Source organism: Lipotes vexillifer, unplaced genomic scaffold (genome assembly GCF_000442215.2).
Source record: "Lipotes vexillifer unplaced genomic scaffold, Lipotes_vexillifer_v1.1 scaffold147, whole genome shotgun sequence".
Lineage (NCBI taxonomy): Eukaryota > Metazoa > Chordata > Mammalia > Artiodactyla > Lipotidae > Lipotes > Lipotes vexillifer.
The window spans coordinates 322,715-342,183 of NW_006778796.1; the positions used below are offsets into that span (position 1 = coordinate 322,715).

Sequence of the window (19,469 nt, forward strand, 5' to 3'; positions counted from 1 at the left end):
TTTTTTTTTTTTTTTAACAACATCTGCTTCCTAGCCCAAGGGGTATCCCCTGCAATCACTATTCCCAACACCATTGTTAGACAGACCTCTGAGTGGCAGACATGGAGATCTGATTCAACACAGTCTCCCATACAATCCTGTTGTGTGTACCTCCAATGTCAACTGATAATAGAACAGGCTTTTCTGCTCTTGCTATGCATGCCAAGAAAAGTGCCAAGTAAACATTTTCAAAAACTTCCAAACATTAACCACAAAGAAGCAATGGAAATATTGGGGGGATAATGCCACATCTCCCCCTGTTTCAGGAGCAGAAAGGCTTCTTACCTTGCTCTCATCCCCTTCAAACACCGACTGGTGGACGTTGCATGCAAACAGTGAGTTTGGGAGGTCCGTGAAGTCCGTGATTGCTTGAAAGGCCTCCTCTGTGAAACACTGAGTCACAGCCCAGTCTCTGTCTATGCAGCAGAGCAGGAAGAGTCCTCCATCTTCCGGGATGTGCCCCTGCTGCCCCAGGCTCCTCGTCCCAATGAAATAAGAGTCTCCCCTCATTCCTGAGGATACAGAGACGGATGCATGTTAGAGGAGGATTCGATTCCTTAAAGCTTGGTTTGAAGGTCGCAGTTCTGGAGTGTCTGGGGCAGAGAGGGGAGCGTGATTAGGAAGAGAAGCAGGGGCTATTAGAAGGGGGAAGACCCAGCAAGTTCACATTTTCCCCTTGATCTCTGAGTTACAACTTCCCAACTTGCTTCTGGGCAAGAATCCAGTCCCAGCTATGGGCAAAAAAAAAAAACCCACTTGGGCAGGACTGGAGTTGGAGGCCAGGGGCTCCAGCCTAGCTGTTCAGTGTTTACTAGACTGGGAACCTTGGAAAGTTACGTAAGTTCTCTGAGCCTTGCATCCTTAAGAGAATCAAATGGATTCAGATAAAAATGCACATAGGAAAGTGCTTTGATAAGTTACATGATGAATTATATAATACCACGACCATTACTGCTAATGCTTATCACTTCTTGAATTCCAGGAATGATTCTAAATGATTTGCGTGCCTTAACTGACCTATCAAATCTCCATCTATGTGGTTGGTACCAATATTATCCCCATTTTCCGGAGGGGGAAAACTAAGGAACAAAGCAATTAAGTAACTTTGACAGGGTCCATGACAAAATGGCAGGACTAGGATTCAAACTCAGGGACTTTGGCACGAAAGTCTGCTCTCCTATACCACGGAAATGAAGCAGATCAAAATTACTGCAAGTCTATATTTAAGGGAGTACAACCTATTTCATCACCACCTGAATCCTGATTAGGGTAACTCTAATAGTTAATCATCTATCCAAATGAGGACACACAGACACACACACAGACACACACAGACACACACACACCCTCTTCTGCCTGTGGGGTAATTACTCTAATTTGTGAACTCTGGATCTTAAAAAATCAGTACTATCTTGGCTCATCCAAGGTATACAGATTCCCCACCCTCAGAGTCCCCGATGTGAAGCTTTCCAGTATTAATCTCATCTACCTGTGTTCCATGATTCTATTATTTCATTACCCCTTACATTCAAAATTCTACCCAACTGCAGCCAGTTGGAGACTTTTTCCAATTTTTGATACTGGTACATAATTCAACAGATTTCATCAGCTTTCCTGCATACTTCAACAACAGTCAATGTCTATATTTTTCCTTTGTATCTATTTTCATGTCTATCATACTATTCTGTTCAAAGATCAGTGATTAAAGTCCCAGAAGGTGAAATAACTTGCCCACGGGTACCCAGATAAGACTGCCTGGCAATTACCAAGTGGCTGCTGGATCATCCTCTGTTTCCCCCAATCCCAGCAATGCAGAACCTCAGGGTAAAAGACAGAAAGGCAGTACCGCAAAGTGTCACTCTGCCCTCATCAAGTTTAGGTAAGACATAAATTCTAGATCCCCACACAAGTATGGGTTTCTACTTATATCTCTCTTGAACTCTGAATGCAGTATTGTGATGAGGCTGTTTTTTCATTTTTCCTAGAAACAAAGCCTAAATGGCATCCTGATAAACAGTATTTGATGGCAATATAAATGATGCATTACATATAAAATCTTAGGCCTGGTTGGATACAGGAGCCAAAAATTAAAGAATCTGAAATAATAACTCAAAAATTAGATCACTACAATTGTGGAAAATAAAAATGTCATTCTCTATAAAATATAATAGAACCATTCCTGTATTCTAAAGTTCTCAAAACTCCAATTAATACAACGTTTTCTGTATTTAAATCAATAAAATACGTATTTTAAATTAAAATATGGTACACGGTTTAAGCGTTATTTTTTTCCATAATGAATTCAAAATATATGAACATTTTTATTTTTTAAAATTTTTTTTATTATTATTTTTTGGCCACACTGCACAGCTTGTGAGATCTTAGTTTCCTGACCAGGGACTGAACCCAGGCCCTTGGCAGTGAAAGTGCAGAGTCCTAACCACTGGAGGAATTCCCTAGGAATATTTTTAATTAGAAGAAAAAACTTCAATGAAATACTTAGAAGTACTTATTTCCCTTCATATTCATTTACACTGTTGCTTCACATATTTTAGCATAATGTGCATAACGACTATCACATTATTATTAGAGTACTAATTATTTTAATAGTAAAAATAATTACTGAGAACATTAAGACACTTTTACAGGTGACCCTTGAACAACGTGGGGGTCAGGGGCACCAAGAGACCACACAGTTGAAGATTCAAGTATAACTTTAGAGTCGGCCCTCCTTATATAGGGTTCCACATCTGTGGATTCAACCAACCTCAGATCCTGTAGAATGTACTCAGTGAAAAAATTCTATGTATAAGTGGACCTGCACAGTTCAAGCCCATCTTGTTCAAGGGTCCAGTGTATTTTCATCAATGGATTATAGGAAAACCTTTTGATAGTAAAGTTACAATCATCCAGTATCATGAAATATAGATATTGTCAATTTTGATTTCACTTTTAATCCTGTCCTTCTTAGTTAACATTTTTAAAATTAATCAGAATAGATCCCATAATGTTCTTAAACGGGTCTGAGACTGTTTCAATTATTCTTTTTTTCAAAGAGAATTAAAATCCATTGCTGAACAAATTAATTAAATAGACCAAATATTAAGCCTCACTCAGGACTCATTTTAATCTACCCAAATAGCCTTAACTTCTGTTCTAAGCTGTAACAAGACGATTACCTTTGTAAGACTTTATTTTAAGCTCATTACTTTCAGTAAAGATTTAAAAGGTGAATATATGCATTTTTGGCAAACAACTTATTCACTTACATGGAGAAATACTTTAGAAGTCAGAGCCTTGAACAAAGAAACCCTGGTTTCTCTTCCCAGTTCCACTGCTGACTCACCTCATAATTTGGAGAAATTTATTGACCATTCTGTGACTCCATTTATGTTTGTAAAACGGGAACAGAAAACCCTATCTGCCTCCCTCAGCTGAGTAGGAAGAGGCAGAGAAATGAAATAGGGATGAAAAAAGTGATCAAAATCAGCGTTAATCACACGTCAAAGGATATGTACTCGGAAACACTATAAAAGCACATCATTAGGATCATCTCAGAGCAAGACTATTATGCTTTGGTATAACCACTAACCTTTAGTAAACCCACATAAACAGACAGAAAGGGAAATGCTGAAGATGAAAAGAATTCCAGCAACAACTGCCTACATAGCTTAAGAAGATATACTTATGTTGTCATTATTTCTAAATCTGAGGTTGGTCATCCAAAAGAGAACAGCTGCTTTCAGCTCAAAAGGCAAACTCTTCCAGGAGGGTTCCCCGACCTCCCCCAAGACCCATGAATTTAGCATCCTTTCTTTGCAGTCGCTGAGTACCAGCCTAGCCCTCGCACAGTTTATTCTACGCTGCGACTACTGTATCTCCAACCAGCATGGTGTTTCTTGACAGCAGAGACTGAGCTGCCTTCGTCCAAGGTATCTTCAGCCTGGTACATCTAGAAAGCCCTCAAAATATTTGACTGAGTTAATGAATTATGTAAAAAGGGGTCACTGTCAGGAAAAAACAGACCAGCAAGTGAGTTACAATGATCGACTTAAAATATATACTCTAAAAATGTTATTTACTTCAAATGTATACACTAATAATAAAAATTAACCCACTCATTTCAGATTTAATTTTAAAAATGAAAGATAACAAGAACCACTCAAAGGATTCCTTTAGCTAAAAGTAAAAATTTGTGGAGTATAACTAAGATAACATGTATTTTTTTTGATTATATGAGTTCACTGAAGAAAAAACTGGAAAAATCAGAAAGGTATAAAAAAAGAAGAGAAAACCATAATCCTGCTATGCAGAAAACTCCATTAATATTTTGGTATATTTAGTTCCAGCATTTTTTTTTCATGCATAATTCTGAAACAAAATTGGGAGCTTGCTGTTTAGTATCCCACACTGATACAGCCAAGAGCAGTTCCCTGTATCATTACATATTCTTTGAAACATTAATTTTAATAGCCACATAGAATCCCAGTGTATAGATCTGTCATAATTTATTTAACTATTCTTCTGTTGTTTGACATTTAGAAAGTATATATTTCCATCATTACATTCATCTGGGAAAGAAAAACCACCATCCACTTTTAAAATATAAAGTCTCCCCAGGGAGAACCTCAAAATTTCTTGAGATGCAGAGAAGAGAAATTTATACGAAATATTGGAAAGAGCCCCAGGGGCCTACTTGGGTTCTGGTCCTTCTGTAAGTTGCATGTTTTCTGAGCTGTGGTTTCCATGTTAGCAAAATGGAGAAAGACTGCGGTCTTGTCTACTGCGACTATCAAGTGAAAGGAAGCAAGTGAATGTCTTTTGAAGGCTCCAAAATAATATGTGAATTAAAGCCACTTATTACTATGTACAGGCCTGTCAAGATCAGAGGAAACTGGCACTACAGAGGTGGTTGCCATCTACCACTAATAAGGCTATAAACAAGTTTCAGACTTCAGTGAATGTCCATGATGTAAGCCCATGTCACTAAAATGAGACACAAGTAGGGATGCCCCTGAAGATTTGGTATGGGTCTGGTTGGAGAGCCAACAGAAAGGAAAGTTATTTATAAGGCAAAAGAGAGTCATTAAAAATAAAAAAACAAAAAACACTGCCCCGCCCCCAACACCACCAAGAGCAAAAATAACTTTATTTAAATATTACAAAGTAGGCGGCAACGAGAATATAAATGATTGAATTGGACTTCTTTTAATGGAAGAGGAAGCCTGGAGAGAGGAAGCTTCTCAACTGTTTCATTACTTTGCTATAATGTGAAAATGTTTTCATCCAGGATCCTCAGAAGTCCCGACAGAACTTATTAAATAAACATTAAAAGACCTAAAATGAAGACAGTATGGTTCCTACCATGAAGATTAGCCACTTGACACTTAAAGATGCCTGATCAGCATCAAAGAAGTAGCAACTGAATAAATATTTGCGGCGTAAGTGAATATATTCTCTCCCCCTCAATAGAATTAGATGATCTAGACATTACTGGGTTTCTACACAAGGAATTAATCTTTCCAAAACTCCCACCTTTCACTCCTAACAAACATTTTTTTTGATATGGTACAAATCCAGGGAAAGGGAACTCAAAGAGACATCTGATTCTGTCGGATACCATTACTGTCACAGTGTTAACAATATGCATGAGATTTAGATTTCTGAATTGCAGAATCCTAAAACATACGACCTTTCTAGGAATGGGGTGTAGCTCGTGAGAATGGGGAGCCATGCATTTTGCCCATGGGAGTTCTGATCTAGACAATCTTAAACGAGATATAGAAGGAGAGGGAAATCACAAATAAGCCCATGAGAGCAGCAGAGAGCCATGGCAGGAAAAATAAAATTGTAAGTATCCATGGAGATGTTCATACTAGCTTCACTGTCAAGTAAAATCACCCCATTAATAGTGTGATGTGTGATCTATGAAAAAGGCAAATGGCACCTTGGAAGGGGTGGTGTGATGATAATCTTGAGTCCCCTGAACATGCAGAAACTAACACGGCTGATTCTGAGTACCACCCAGGACAGAAAAACTGGAATTTTTTCCTAAGGAAACTATCCCATCTTATTGAGGGGTCAAAAGTCATGTCATCTAAGAAACAGGGGCATGGATAGACAGAGCATAGGGAAGCACAGGCAAGAATTCTTGAGTGAAATCACAGCTGCCTTCAAACTCTGAAAGAGGGAATATTTTTCGTGTGTGGCACTAGGAAAGCAGAAGTCAACCAGGGGAAAAGAATTCAGTTTAATAAAAGGAGCCATGGCTCTTTTAACAATTCGGGTTCAAACAGAAATGTCTTGCCTCGTGTCTAAGTGAGCAACTTGTCCCAGTGACAGCCAATGAATAAGCTCCACAGAGCAGGTGATATCGATCTTGTGGGATGTCACCGAGGGAATCCAAGGACCAGGGAGATGGCTGGCTGACATTTATTTTTAAGGTCCCTTCTCATCTTGATATTTTTATCTTTCCATGACTGGAAGAAAATACACAAGAAAAGAGACATCTGTTTATCTCTGGGCTTAAAGGTGCTCAAGAAAGGGGAACTTATATATAACGTTTAACAAAAGCTTTCTCCAGGGTTGAAACTTTTATCTGATGCTCATAACAAACCTGCCTATATTTTTTGTCTTCTAGGTTATTCAAACTAGAAAGCAGGAGGCGGCCGAAGCCGCGACAGTCGTGCGGACAGTGGGCCGGATACACTAGAAATACATCTACACGTGTAACAACTCCTACAGAACACCTACTGAACGCTGGCAGAAGACCTCAGACCTCCCAAAAGGCAAGAAACTCCCCACGTACCTGGAGGGGATTCAGAGCGCTGCTTAAAGGAGCTCCAGAGACGGGCGCGAGCCGTGGCTAAAAGCGCGGACCCCAGAGACGGTCATGAGACGCTAAGGCTGCTGCTGCCGCCACCAAGAAGCCTCTGTGCGAACACAGGTCACTACCCACAGCCCCCTTCCGGGGAGCCTGTGCAGCCCGCCACTGCCAGGGTCCCGGGACCCAGGGACAACTCCCCCGGGAGAACGAACGGCGCGCCTCACGCTGGTGCAACGTCACGGCCGCCGCAGGCCCGCCCCGCGCTCCGTGCCCCTCCCTCCCACCCCGGCCTGAGTGAGCCAGAGCCCACGAATCAGCGGCTCCTTTAACCCCTTCCTGTCTGAGCGAAGAACAGACGCCCTCCGGTGACCTACACGCAGAGGCGGGGCCAAATCCAAAGCTGAGCCCCTGGGAGCTGTGAGGACAAAGAAGAGAAAGGGAACTCTCTCCCAGCAGCCGCAGAAGCAGCGGATTAAAACTCCACAATCAACTTGATGTACCCTGCATCTGTGGAATACATGAATAGACAGCGAATCATCCCAAATTGAGGAGGTGGACTTTGAGAGCAACATTTATGATTTTTTTCCCCTTTTCCTCTTTTTGTGAGTGTGTATGTGTATGCTTCGTGTGAGATTTTGTCTGTATAGCTTTGCTTCCACCATTTGTCCTAGGGGTCTATCCGTCCGTCTTTTTTTTGTTTTGTTTTTATTTTTTTTTTAATAATTATTTTTATTTTTAATAACTTTATATTTTATCTTACTTTATTTCATTTTACTTTATCTTCTTTCTTTTTTTCTTCCTTCCCTCCTTCCTTCCCTCCTTCCTTCCTTCCTCCCTCCCGCCCTCCTTTCTTTCTTTCTTTCTACTTCTACTAATTCTTTCTTTCTACTTTTTCTCCATTTTATTCTGAGCTATGTGGATGAAAGGCTCTTGGTGCTGCAGCCAGGATTCAGTGCTGTGCCTCTGAGGTGGGAGAGCCAACTTCAGGACACCGGTCCACAAGAGACCTCCCAGCTCCACATAATATCAAATGGCAAAAATCTCCCAGAGATCTCCATCTCAACACCAGCACCCAGCTTCACTCAACGACCAGCAAACTGCAGTGCTGGACACCCTATGCCAAACAACTAGCAAGACAGGAACACAACCCCACCCATTAGCAGAGAGGCTTCCTAAAATCATAATAAGCCCAAAGACACCCCAAAACACACCACCAGACGTGGACCTGCCCACCAGAAAGACAAGACCCAGGCACTAGTCTCCTCCGCCAGGAAGCCTACACAACCCACCGAACCAACCTTAGCCACTGGGGACAAAACCAACGGGAACTATGAACCTGCAGCCTGCAAAAAGGAGACCCCAAACACAGTAAGATAAGCAAAATGAGAAGACAGAAAAACACACAGCAGATGAAGCAGCAAGATAAAAACCCACCAGACCTAACAAATGAAGAGGAAATAGGCAGTCTACCTGAAAAAGAATTCAGAATAATGATAGTAAAGATGATCCAAAATTGTGGAAATAGAATAGACAAAATGCAAGAATCATTTAACAAGGACCTAGAAGAACGAAAGGTGAAACAAACAACGATGAACAACACAATAAATGAAATTAAAAATACTCTAGATGGGATCAATAGCAGAATAACTGAGATAGAAGAACAGATAAGTGACCTGGAAGATAAAATAGCGGAAATAACTACTGCAGAGCAGAATAAAGAAAAAAGAATGAAAAGAACTGAGGACAGTCTCAGAGACCTCTGGGACAACATTAAATGCACCAACATTCGAATATTAGGGGTTCCAGAAGAACAATAGAAAAAGAAAGGGACTGAGAAAATATTTGAAGAGATTATAGTTGAAAACGTCCCTAATATGGGAAAGGAAATAGTTAATCAAGTCCAGGAAGCCCAGAGAGTCCCATACAGGATAAATCCAAGGAGAAATATGCCAAGACACATATTAATCAAACTGTCAAAAACTAAATACAAAGAAAGCATATTAAAAGCAGCAAGGGAAAAACAACAAATAACACACAAGGGAATCCCCATAAGGTTAACAGCTGATCTCTCAGCAGAAACTCTACAAGCCAGAAGGGAGTGGCAGGACATACTGAAAGTGATGAAGGAGAAAAACCTGCAACCAAGATTACTCTACCCAGCAAGGATCTCATTCAGATTTGATGGAGAAATTAAAACCTTTACAGACAAGCAAAAGCTGAGAGAGTTCAGCACCACCAAACCAGCTTTACAACAAATGCTAAAGGAACTTCTCTAGACAAAAACACAAGAGAAGGAAAAGTCCTATAATAACGAACCCAAAACAATTTAGAAAATGGGAATAGGAACATACATATCGATAATTACCTTAAATGTAAATGGACTAAATGCTCCCACCAAAAGACACAGATTGGCTGAATGGATACAAAAACAAGACCCATATATATGCTGTCTACAAGAGACCCACTTCAGACCTAGAGACACATACAGACTGAAAGTAAGGGGATGGAAAAAGATATTCCATGCAAATGGAAACCAAAAGAAAGCTGGAGTAGCAATTCTCATATCAGACAAAATAGACTTTAAAATAAGGACTATCAGAAGAGACAAAGAAGGACACTACATAATGATTAAGGGATCGATCCAAGAAGAAGATATAACAATTGTAAATATTTATGCACCCAACATAGGAGCACCTCAATACATAAGGCAAAAACTAGCAGCCATAAAAGGGGAAATCGACAGTAACACATTCATAGTAGGGGACTTCAACACCCCACTTTCACCAATGGACAGATCATCCAAAATGAAAATAAATAAGGAAACACAAGCTTTAAATGATACATTAAACAGGATGGACTTAATTGATATTTATAGGACACTCCATCCAAAAACAACAGAATACACATTTTTCTCAAGTGCTCATGGAACATTCTCCAGGATAGATCATATCTTGGGTCACAAATCAAGCCTTGGTAAATATTTAAGAAAATTGATATTGTATCAAATATCTTTTCCGACCACAACGCTATGAGACTAGATATCAATTACAGGAAAAGATCTGTAAAAAGTACAAAACATGAGGCTAAACAATACACTACTTAATAACGAAGTGATCACTGAAGAAATCAAAGAGGAAATAAAAACATACCTAGAAACAAATGACAATGGAGACACGACGACCCAAAACCTATGGGATGCAGCAAAAGCCACTCTAAGAGGGAAGTATATAGCAATACAATCCTACCTTAAGAAACAGGAAACATCTCGAATAAACAACCTAACCTTGCACCTAAAGCAATTAGAGAAAGAAGAAAAAGAAAACCCCAGAGTTAGCAGAAGGAAAGAAATCATAAAAATCAGATCAGAAATAAATGAATAAGAAATGAAGGAAACGATAGCAAAGATCAATAAAACTAAAAGCTGGTTCTTTGAGAAGATAAATAAAATTGACAAACCATTAGCCAGACTCATCAAGAAAATAAGGGAGAAGACTCAAATCAATAGAATCAGAAATGAAAAAGGAGAAGTAACAGCTGACACTGCAGAAATACAAAGGATCCTGAGAGATTACTACAGGCAACTATATGCCAATAAAATGGACAACCTGGAAGAAATGACAAATTCTTAGAAATGCACAACCTGCCAAGACTGAACCAGGAAGAAGTAGAAAATAAGAACAGACCAATCACAAGCACTGAAATTGAGACTGTGATTAAAAATCTTCCAACAAACAAAAGCCCAGGACCAGATGGCTTCACAGGCGAATTCTACCAAACATTTAGAGAAGAGCTAACACCTATCCTTCTCAAACTCTTCCAAAATATAGCAGAGGGAGGAACACTCCCAAACTCATTCTACGAGGCCACCATCACCTTGATACCAAAACCAGACAAGGATGTCACAAAGAAAGAAAACTACAGGCCAATATCACTGATGAACATAGATGCAAAAATCCTCAACAAAATACTAGCAAACAGAATCCAACAGCACATTAAAAGGATCATACACCATGATCAAGTGGGGTTTATTCCAGGAATGCAAGGATCCTTCAATATACGCAAATCTATCAATGTGATTAACCATATTAACAAATTGAAGGAGAAAAACCATATGATCATCTCAATAGATGCAGAGAAAGCTTTTGACAAAATTCAACACCCATTTATGATAAAAACCCTGCAGAAAGTAGGTGTAGAGGGAACTTTCCTCAATATAATAAAGGCCGTATATGACAAGCCCACAGCCAACATCATCCTCAATGGCGAAAAACTGAAAGCATTTCCACTAAGGTCAGGAACAAGACAAGGTTGCCCACTCTCACCACTCTTATTCAACATAGTTTTGGAAGTTTTAGCCACAGCAATCAGAGAAGAAAAGGAAATAAAAGGAATCCAAATCGGAAAAGAAGAAGTAAAGCTGTCACTGTTTGCAGATGACATGATACTATACATAGAGAATCCTAAAGATGCTACCAGAAAACTACTAGAGCTAATCAATGAATTTGGTAAAGTAGCAGGATACAAAATTAATGCACAGAAATCTCTGGCATTCCTATATACTAACGATGAAAAATCTGAAAGTGAAATCAAGAAAACACTCCCATTTACCATTGCAACAAAAAGAATAAAATATCTAGGAATAAACCTACCTAAGGAGACAAAAGACCTGTATGCAGAAAATTATAAGACACTGATGAAAGAAATTAAAGATGATACAAACAGATGGAGAGATATACCATGTTCTTGGATTGGAAGAATCAACATTGTGAAAATGACTCTACTCCCCAAAGCAATCTATAGATTCAATGCAATCCCTATCAAACTACCACTGGCATTTTTCACAGAACTAGAACAAAAAATTTCACAATTTGTATGGAAACACAAAAGACCCCGAATAGCCAAAGCAATCTTGAGAACGAAAAACGGAGCTGGAGGAATCAGGCTCCCTGACTTCAGACTATACTACAAAGCTACAGTAATCAAGACAGTATGGGGCTTCCCTGGTGGCGCAGTGGTTGAGAGTCTGCCTGCCGATGCAGGGGACACAAGTTCGTGTCCTGGTCCGGGAAGATCCCATATGCCGTGGAGCGGCTGGGCCCCTGAGCCACGGCCGCTGAACCTGCGCGTCCGGAGCCTGTGCTCCACAACGGGAGAGGCCACAACAGTGAGAGGCCCGCGTACCTCAAAAAAAAAAAAAAAAAAGACAGTATGGTACTGGCACAAAAACAGAAAGACAGATCAATGGAACAGGATAGAAAGCCCAGAGATAACCCACACACATACGGTCACCTTATCTTTGATAAAGGAGGCAGGGATGTACAGTGGAGAAAGACACCCTGTTCAATAAGTGGTGCTGGGAAAACTGCATAGGTACATGTAAAAGTATGAGATTAGATCACTCCCTAACACCATACACAAAAATAAGCTCAAAATGGATTAAAGACCTAAATGTAAGGCCAGAAACTATCAAACTCTTAGAGGAAAACATAGGCAGAACACTCTATGACATAAATCACAGCAAGATCCTTTTTGACCCACCTCCTAGAGAAATGGAAATAAAAACAAAAATAAACAAATGGGACCTAATGAAATTTCAAAGCTTTTGCGCAGCAAAGGAAACCTTAAACAAGACCAAAAGACACCCCTCAGAATGGGAGAAAACATTTGCAAATGAAGCAACTGACAAAGGATTAATCTCCAAAATTTGTAAGCAGCTTGTGCAGCTCAATAACAAAAAAACAAACAACCCAATCCAAAAATGGGCAGAAGACCTAAACAGACATTTCTCCAAAGAAGATATACAGACTGCCAACAAACACATGAAAGAATGCTCAACATCACTAATCATTAGAGAAATGCAAATCAAAACTACAATGAGATATCATCTCACACCAGTCAGAATGGCCATCATCAAAAAATCTAGAAACAATAAATGCTGGAGAGGGTGTGGAGAAAAGAGAACACTCTTGCACTGCTGCTGGGAATGTGAATTGGTACAGCCACTATGGAGAACAGTATGGAGGTTCCTTAAAAAACTACAACTAGAACTACCATATGACCCAGCAATCCCACTGCTGGGCATATACCCTGAGAAAACCATAATTCAAAAAGAGTCATGTACCAAAATGTTCATTGCAGCTCTATTTACAATAGCCCAGAGATGGAAACAACCTAAGTATCCATCATCGGATGAATGGATAAAGAAGATGTGGCACATATTTACAATGGAATATTACTCAGCCAGAAAAAGAAACGAAATTGAGGTATTTGTAATGAGGTGGATAGACCTAGAGTCTGTCATACAGAGTGAAGTAAGTCAGAAAGAGAAAGACATATACCGTATGCTAACACACATATATGGAATTTAAGAAAACAAAATGTCATGAAGAACCTAGGGGTAAGACAGAAATAAAGACACAGACCTACTAGAGAATGGACTTGAGGATATGGGGAGGGGGAAGGGTAAGCTGTGACAAAGTGAGAGAGTGGCATGGACATATATATATACACTACCAGACGTAAAATAGATAGCTAGTGGGAAGCAGGGAGATCAGCTTGGTGCTTTGTGACCACCTGGAAGGGTGGGATAGGGAGGGTGGGAGGGAGGGAGACGCAAGAGGGAAGAGATATGGGAACATATGTATATGTATAACTGATTCACTTTGTTATAAAGCAGAAACTAACACACCATTGTAAAGCAATTATACTCTAATAAAGATGTAAAAAAAAAAAAAACAGAAAGCAAGAATTTTTAAACATAGGAAATAATGATCTACAAAGGAAGAAAACTGAGTAGGACATACTCCAAAAGCAACTTAAGTTTGAGTTTATTTTTCCTTAGACAAAAGAATATTAAAGATTGGACACATCTGCTTTTTAAATTAAGAACAAGACTGTAAAACTTTTTGCAACAAGGGCAACAAATAGGAAAAAGTATGCCTTGATTCCATGTTATAGCCAGCTGAGGAGGATAAATAAGGAAATAGGATAAATGGAAGTGATTAAGGAATAATTCCTTCTGACTTGAAATTCAGTTTTCATTGAAAAACAAGTAAATGGATTAGGGAAGATGTGTTAACTTGGAAGAAATTAAAGGTGACCATGTCAGCCTGAATATTAATGATCAAAACTAAGAATGCAATGCTGCATTAATAAGTAGTAGAAAGAAATGCCTATAGCTATTTTTAAATTGAATATAAGGGTAAATAAATCCAACGCAATTTTTTTTAAAGAATAGAAACCTCAACTTACAAGTTTTACAGTGTTTAAAACCCCTTTAGCTCTAAAATTTTTCTTCAACGATACCTGGGGCAAAATAAGCTGATTAGAAAAAAATGTGAATAATGATAATCGTTTTACAGTTAAATCATATCAGCTTCCAGTTTTGGTCTGGCCTTATGGATGAGGTCCTTTTGTCGCCTAGCTAGACCCTCTTCGGGATAAGTCAGGCCTTTTCCTCATTTTGTCCAACTTATAGGGAGACTGAAGTATAATATTAGCAACATCAAACTACCCCAGCCATCCTGGGATACAAAGGAGAGACATGATATTCTTAGGCTGTGCTCCAGAGAAACCCATTAGAGCTCTTTTTGAAATATAATGGAGCCTATTTAATTCAGCCACAGAATTTTCACACCCGCCGTGCTGTGTGAACCTCCTGCTATTCTCGATACCATTTGGGATCAGTCTTGAAAGAACCAAGAGGACGCAGTGTTCAACTTGTGGTTTTTCAAAAGAAATTATCCACATTCCTCGCTCATAGCTCCCTTCAGGACACCTTCTGGGACCACTGTTCCACTGGAAGCTCCCACAGAACAATAATGCAATTAATTCAATTCCCCAAGGAAGCAGCTTCTTATACATTTTTATGAAGTTAAAAAAAAAAAAAAAGCAAGCAGTTGCCACCATCTCCTTTTGTATTGGATTCTACAGCAGAATCCAGGACTATAAACTCACCCATCATAACATCTTTACACCTGTAGGGTTTTAATGCCCATGGTCTCCCTGGAAGATTTGCAAATCCTGTATATTCTTCCAACTGACAAAATAAAAAGGGAAGGAAGACCCTCACATCTACGCAGGGTCAGATGGGACAGGTAGTTAGGGCCTTTGTAGTCCATTTCCACAGCCCTAACTGACAACATCCAGAAAATGGGTTCCAAACAGGCTTCCTGCAAGGGTAGAGAGTCAGAGAGAGGAAACATCACCTTTTATGAAGGGTATGACGGTGAGAAAGTTGTTCTTAAAGATCGGAAAATCTGTTTCTACAAAGAATAACCTACAATAAACCAGAGCTTTATTCAACAAAACAAACAAGAACTATTGGAAGCCCTCACCCAAAAGAGAAGGGCTTCAGTCATTGTATTAGTCAAGGTCCCAGCAGGAAACAGATGGCATGCTCAAGCCCGGAGAATTTGAAAAGAGTTTAATAATGGAACTGTTGACAGAGATGTGGGCAGGCTCTAGGGAAACCACAAAAGAGAATGCAAAAGCCTGGGCTAGTGCCATCCCTAGACCAGAAGAGTTAAGAAGAGGGGAGAGGTTTCCAGAACCGGGACACAGAGGGCTGAGTGGAAAAGGCCCCCACTCAGGTTGAGGGATACAGCCCATCCTCAGTGCCACCACAGAGAGGGTACCAGGGGAGTTAATATCCCCACCTTGCTCTCTTTCTCTGATCTGCTGGCACCTTGCATTGGCCAAACCCAACTGGGAACCAGAGGGCAAGGGATGGGATGTGGAATATATATGGGTCAGCCCCTGGGGCGCAGAATGAATAGGGATGGACAGAGGTTCTCTGGGACCAAGTGAAGAAATCAAGCACGGCCTTCATAACTGGGTGGTAGCCTAGAAATGTGATGGGTTAATGTCAGTGGAACTCAATCTAAAAATGTATAATGTCACAGATTCACCATTTCTGACCGCCTTTTTCTTTTTCTTAAGAACAAAAAGACGGAAAGGGGAATGACCAACTCTGTTTCAGGACCGATGCCTGCACCACTGTGGAAGCGGTATTTCTGAGCCCAGGAAGTAGGCAGAAGTCCACCCTCTCATCATGGCTGTAAGACGAAGCTTAAAAGAAAGCCCCAAGTCTCCAGAGAAGCCAAGTAATTATATGCAAAATAACTTCACCGGAGAGGATGACACTTCTAAAGGGAGCAGCGAGGCAGGTGAGGGTTGCTATGGTAGCCAAAGTAAGATGTCATCTTTCCCCTTCTGCTGTCAGAGGGGACTTAGGGGGCTGGGGCGAAGGGGCAGAGAGTAAGAGAGGCTGCACCTTTGAGGGAAATCCAGCCAAGAAGGGTCTGGGTTATTCAGATATTCTATTAAGAAAGGAAAGCCAGACTGGAAAGCTGCCAGAGGACAGGTGGGTTGCGGAGGGCTGCTCAGAACTCATTAGGAGGCCAAGAAGGCTGTCGACACTCTCTCTAATAAGATTAGCAGATAATGATCAGCTCGACTGTAAGGTCTTTTTAATGCAAATATAAAGGAACTAGGAAGAGAAAGATAAATATCCCTATCTCAGTCCCCAGCATAGCCTATGCGACTTTTTTTCTCAAATACAGTTAAATGTTCAGGTTACTTCCACATTAAAAACCTTCCATAACTCCCTAAGATCTAGTAAGTTCAATAAAAAGAGTTCTTCCACCCAGCAAACCTGGACACCGACAGGAGGATGACGGTCTTCCTGTCCAGATGTATCTTACTCTCTTGTCGGTGTGAGAAAAGAGTCCTAAGTCTCAGCATCAGTCTCCACATCTGTCAATAAGGACAATAATAATAACAACAACAGCAACAGCAATTATGAAGGGCTTCCTTTGTTCTGAGGGCTTTATCTATATCAAACTTATGGACAGCTGTGTGGTCCTGTGTGGTCCACTGACTCAAGCTTTCCTCGCTTCTAAGCCTTTGTGTTGGTCCCCAGCCCCTCCTATCGACATCTTGCTCATCCTGAAAGCCACACCTGGGGCCACCGCCTTCACACCCCACTCTGAGCCCCACCTGCGCAAGAGATCACCCCTCACTCACCCCAATCATCCTGCGTCTGACCTCTCACAACACTTACTTTGCTGTGCCTCTTGTGAAACAGAATTCATATTTCATGGCAATACAAGAAACATTGAAACATAAAAAATTCTTCTCAATTCTTCTTTGGTCTCCCCTCTCCCCCCACCATGCATTGTGTATTTGCACTTGGCATCGACCAAACCTCCCCATTGGCAGGAATACTTGCTCAACCATAAAGAGCAACATTCTCCTCGCATCAGCAAGACAACTCCTTAAAGATAACACTCCTTCTTGATCTTATAAGGGGTCACATGACCCACCACCATGACGCTTAGACCTGGATGATGTAAACTGTCAATAATAAATCATTTGATGTACAGCCCTCTGTCTCAAACACTTATAGAACTGGGCTTCCCTGGTGGCGCAGTGGTTGAGAGTCCGCCTGCCGATGCAGGGGACACAGGTTCGTGCCCCGGTCCGGGAAGATCCCACATGCCGTGGAGCGGCTGGGCCCGTGAGCCATGGCCGCTGAGCCTGCGCGTCCAGAGCCTGTGCTCCGCAACGGGAGAGGCCACAACGGTGAGAGGCCCACGTACCGCAAAAAAAAAAAAAAAAAAAAACTTATAGAACTGTTCCTTGACTTCTAATGGGCAGAACAGTTCTCAGAGCTTTCTGTGATGCTCTTCCCGGGTTATAATCCTCAAATTCAGCTCGAATAAAATTTTCCATTTCTTTCTTAGAGCAACTGATTAATTTTTCATCAATACTCTCCTTGTACTTTTCTTATTCTTATCCTCCACTTCCTGTTGGGGTCAGGGGCTCTGTGTCCTCCACCTGGATAACCCCTGTTGCTGCTAAATAAGATCTTTACCCCTAGGAGGTAACCTCTGGCATTTCTTGAATTGAATGGATTTCAGGAGTCCTGCCTTCGACTCTCAGCTTCCCAGTATACTTGCTGTCTTTGGGCAAGTTACTTAATCTCTCTGTGTTCAGGGTCATCACCTCTGAAGCAGGGATAACAGGAGTGTTTACGCCTTAGAGTACTGTTTTGAGGATTTAACAGCTAACACAATAGGGCATTTAGGACAATGGGACACACAGGCAGTGCTCAATAAATGTAACTATTATTAGTATTGGCCATCTTAGTTCTTTCACGTGACACAGGATCTCGTCCCCTCTTTCCTGGAGTCATCAGTCTTTTCACACCTAGAGAGGCAGCGAGCAAAGTGTAGACTTTGGAGTTGGTCTGTTGGGTCTGGCACCAGCACTTCCTAGCTGTGCGACCTTGGACATGCTACTGAACATGTCTGGCCAGTGTATGCAACACGGGCGCCATCCTGGTACTGACTTCATAGGGTTGTTATATGGACTGAAGGAACTCTAAAGACAGACAAACCCAGATTCTAATGCCAGCAATCCAGTCCCAGTGCTGGGTGACCATGGGGGGGAAGACTGGGCTGGCAGCTGAGGCCTGGAGCCTAGGGCTGAATCCTCCTTCCACCACCATTTTCCATTTTCCTTGGTGATTTTAGGCAAGTTAGTTTCACTCACAGAGCTTCAGAGTCCAAAGCTACAAATCAGGATGATGGAGAGGCTCAAATGAGATTATCATGGGCCCCGATTGGTCCAGAGTCCTGCAGCTCAGGAGATGTTAGCATTTGCTGACGCTGACGCTGACTGGCACTTGTTAATCTCATGGTCATCCCACCTCTTTATCTCTTCATCTATTCTCAGATAACTGCTTACATTCCAAGAAAGGCATATTTTGTGGTAGGCGTGGGGTTTGACATAACTTCGGGACCAAGACTAAGAACTTTCCTTCAGTTTCTCAGCCCATGAACTTGGCTTCCTAACCCATGTTCCCTGCTTGAGACTTTAGTTTTACTTGCCATTCTCTTTCCTTTGAGTGCTATTTTCTAACTTGGATAAAAATGCCATCAAGTGCTTAACCAGAGGCTCCGGGGTCCTTCCCAGGAAGGCCCCTCCCCCCACTGACCCCCACCACCACCAGTAAAGCACCCTCCACCCAGAGAGGGCCACCTAGCGTCTCCTTTCTGCTTCTGGTCTACACATGTGTTGTTACTGACAACATTTGGCAAAGCCAACCCATTTACTGATGTTTTTACATTTCCTCCCATATGGTGAGCATCCTTGCTTCTGCCTGTAAGAGCCTGCACCCAGCACGGCTCCTGGTCCATGGCACTGGCAAGACGAAAGCAATGTAACATCACTACCTCTATCCAGAGCCACTGCTATTCTACCTCATTCTCATTCTCTCCCTCCCTCTCTCTCTCTCTCTCTCTCTCTCTCTCTCTCTCTCTCTTCCCATCTCTCTGTCCCTCTCTCTCTCCCCTAATAGATGTTGCAGAGCCCTGTTCATCCTTCATTACCACTTTCTCAACTGAGTAACTTCCTGAGTCTCAGACTTTCATTGGTCCCCTGCTGTGCTAAATCCAGAAGGATGAGGGTTCTCACTCTCCCTTTTCATTGCTGGTGCAATTCACCAGTTCACTCTTGATCTCAAAGTAAGTCACTGCCCTGATGGCTTCAAGTCACTTTTTAAATCCTTCCCTTCTTTTTTTTTTTTTTTTTTTTTTTT

The 19,469-nt window shown here is 41.2% G+C and overlaps 2 protein-coding genes across 2 annotated transcripts in view; one reads left to right on the plus strand and one right to left on the minus strand.

The window, feature by feature from the left end:
- The window catches only part of RCAN2 (regulator of calcineurin 2), a 277,388-nt gene that overhangs the window by 230,068 nt on the left and 27,851 nt on the right, over window positions 1-19,469 (minus strand). Inside the window, exon 2 of the mRNA XM_007451896.1 lies at window positions 325-551. Within this exon, the coding sequence (XP_007451958.1) occupies window positions 325-549 (225 nt within the window). The 5' untranslated portion in view covers window positions 550-551. The remainder of the gene's footprint in view (window positions 1-324; window positions 552-19,469) is intronic.
- Window positions 15,918-19,469, plus strand: part of LOC103087722 (basic proline-rich protein-like) — a 31,710-nt gene continuing 28,158 nt past the window's right edge. The window contains exon 1 of the mRNA XM_007451939.1: window positions 15,918-16,032. Coding sequence (XP_007452001.1) covers window positions 15,918-16,032 — 115 coding nt within the window. The remainder of the gene's footprint in view (window positions 16,033-19,469) is intronic.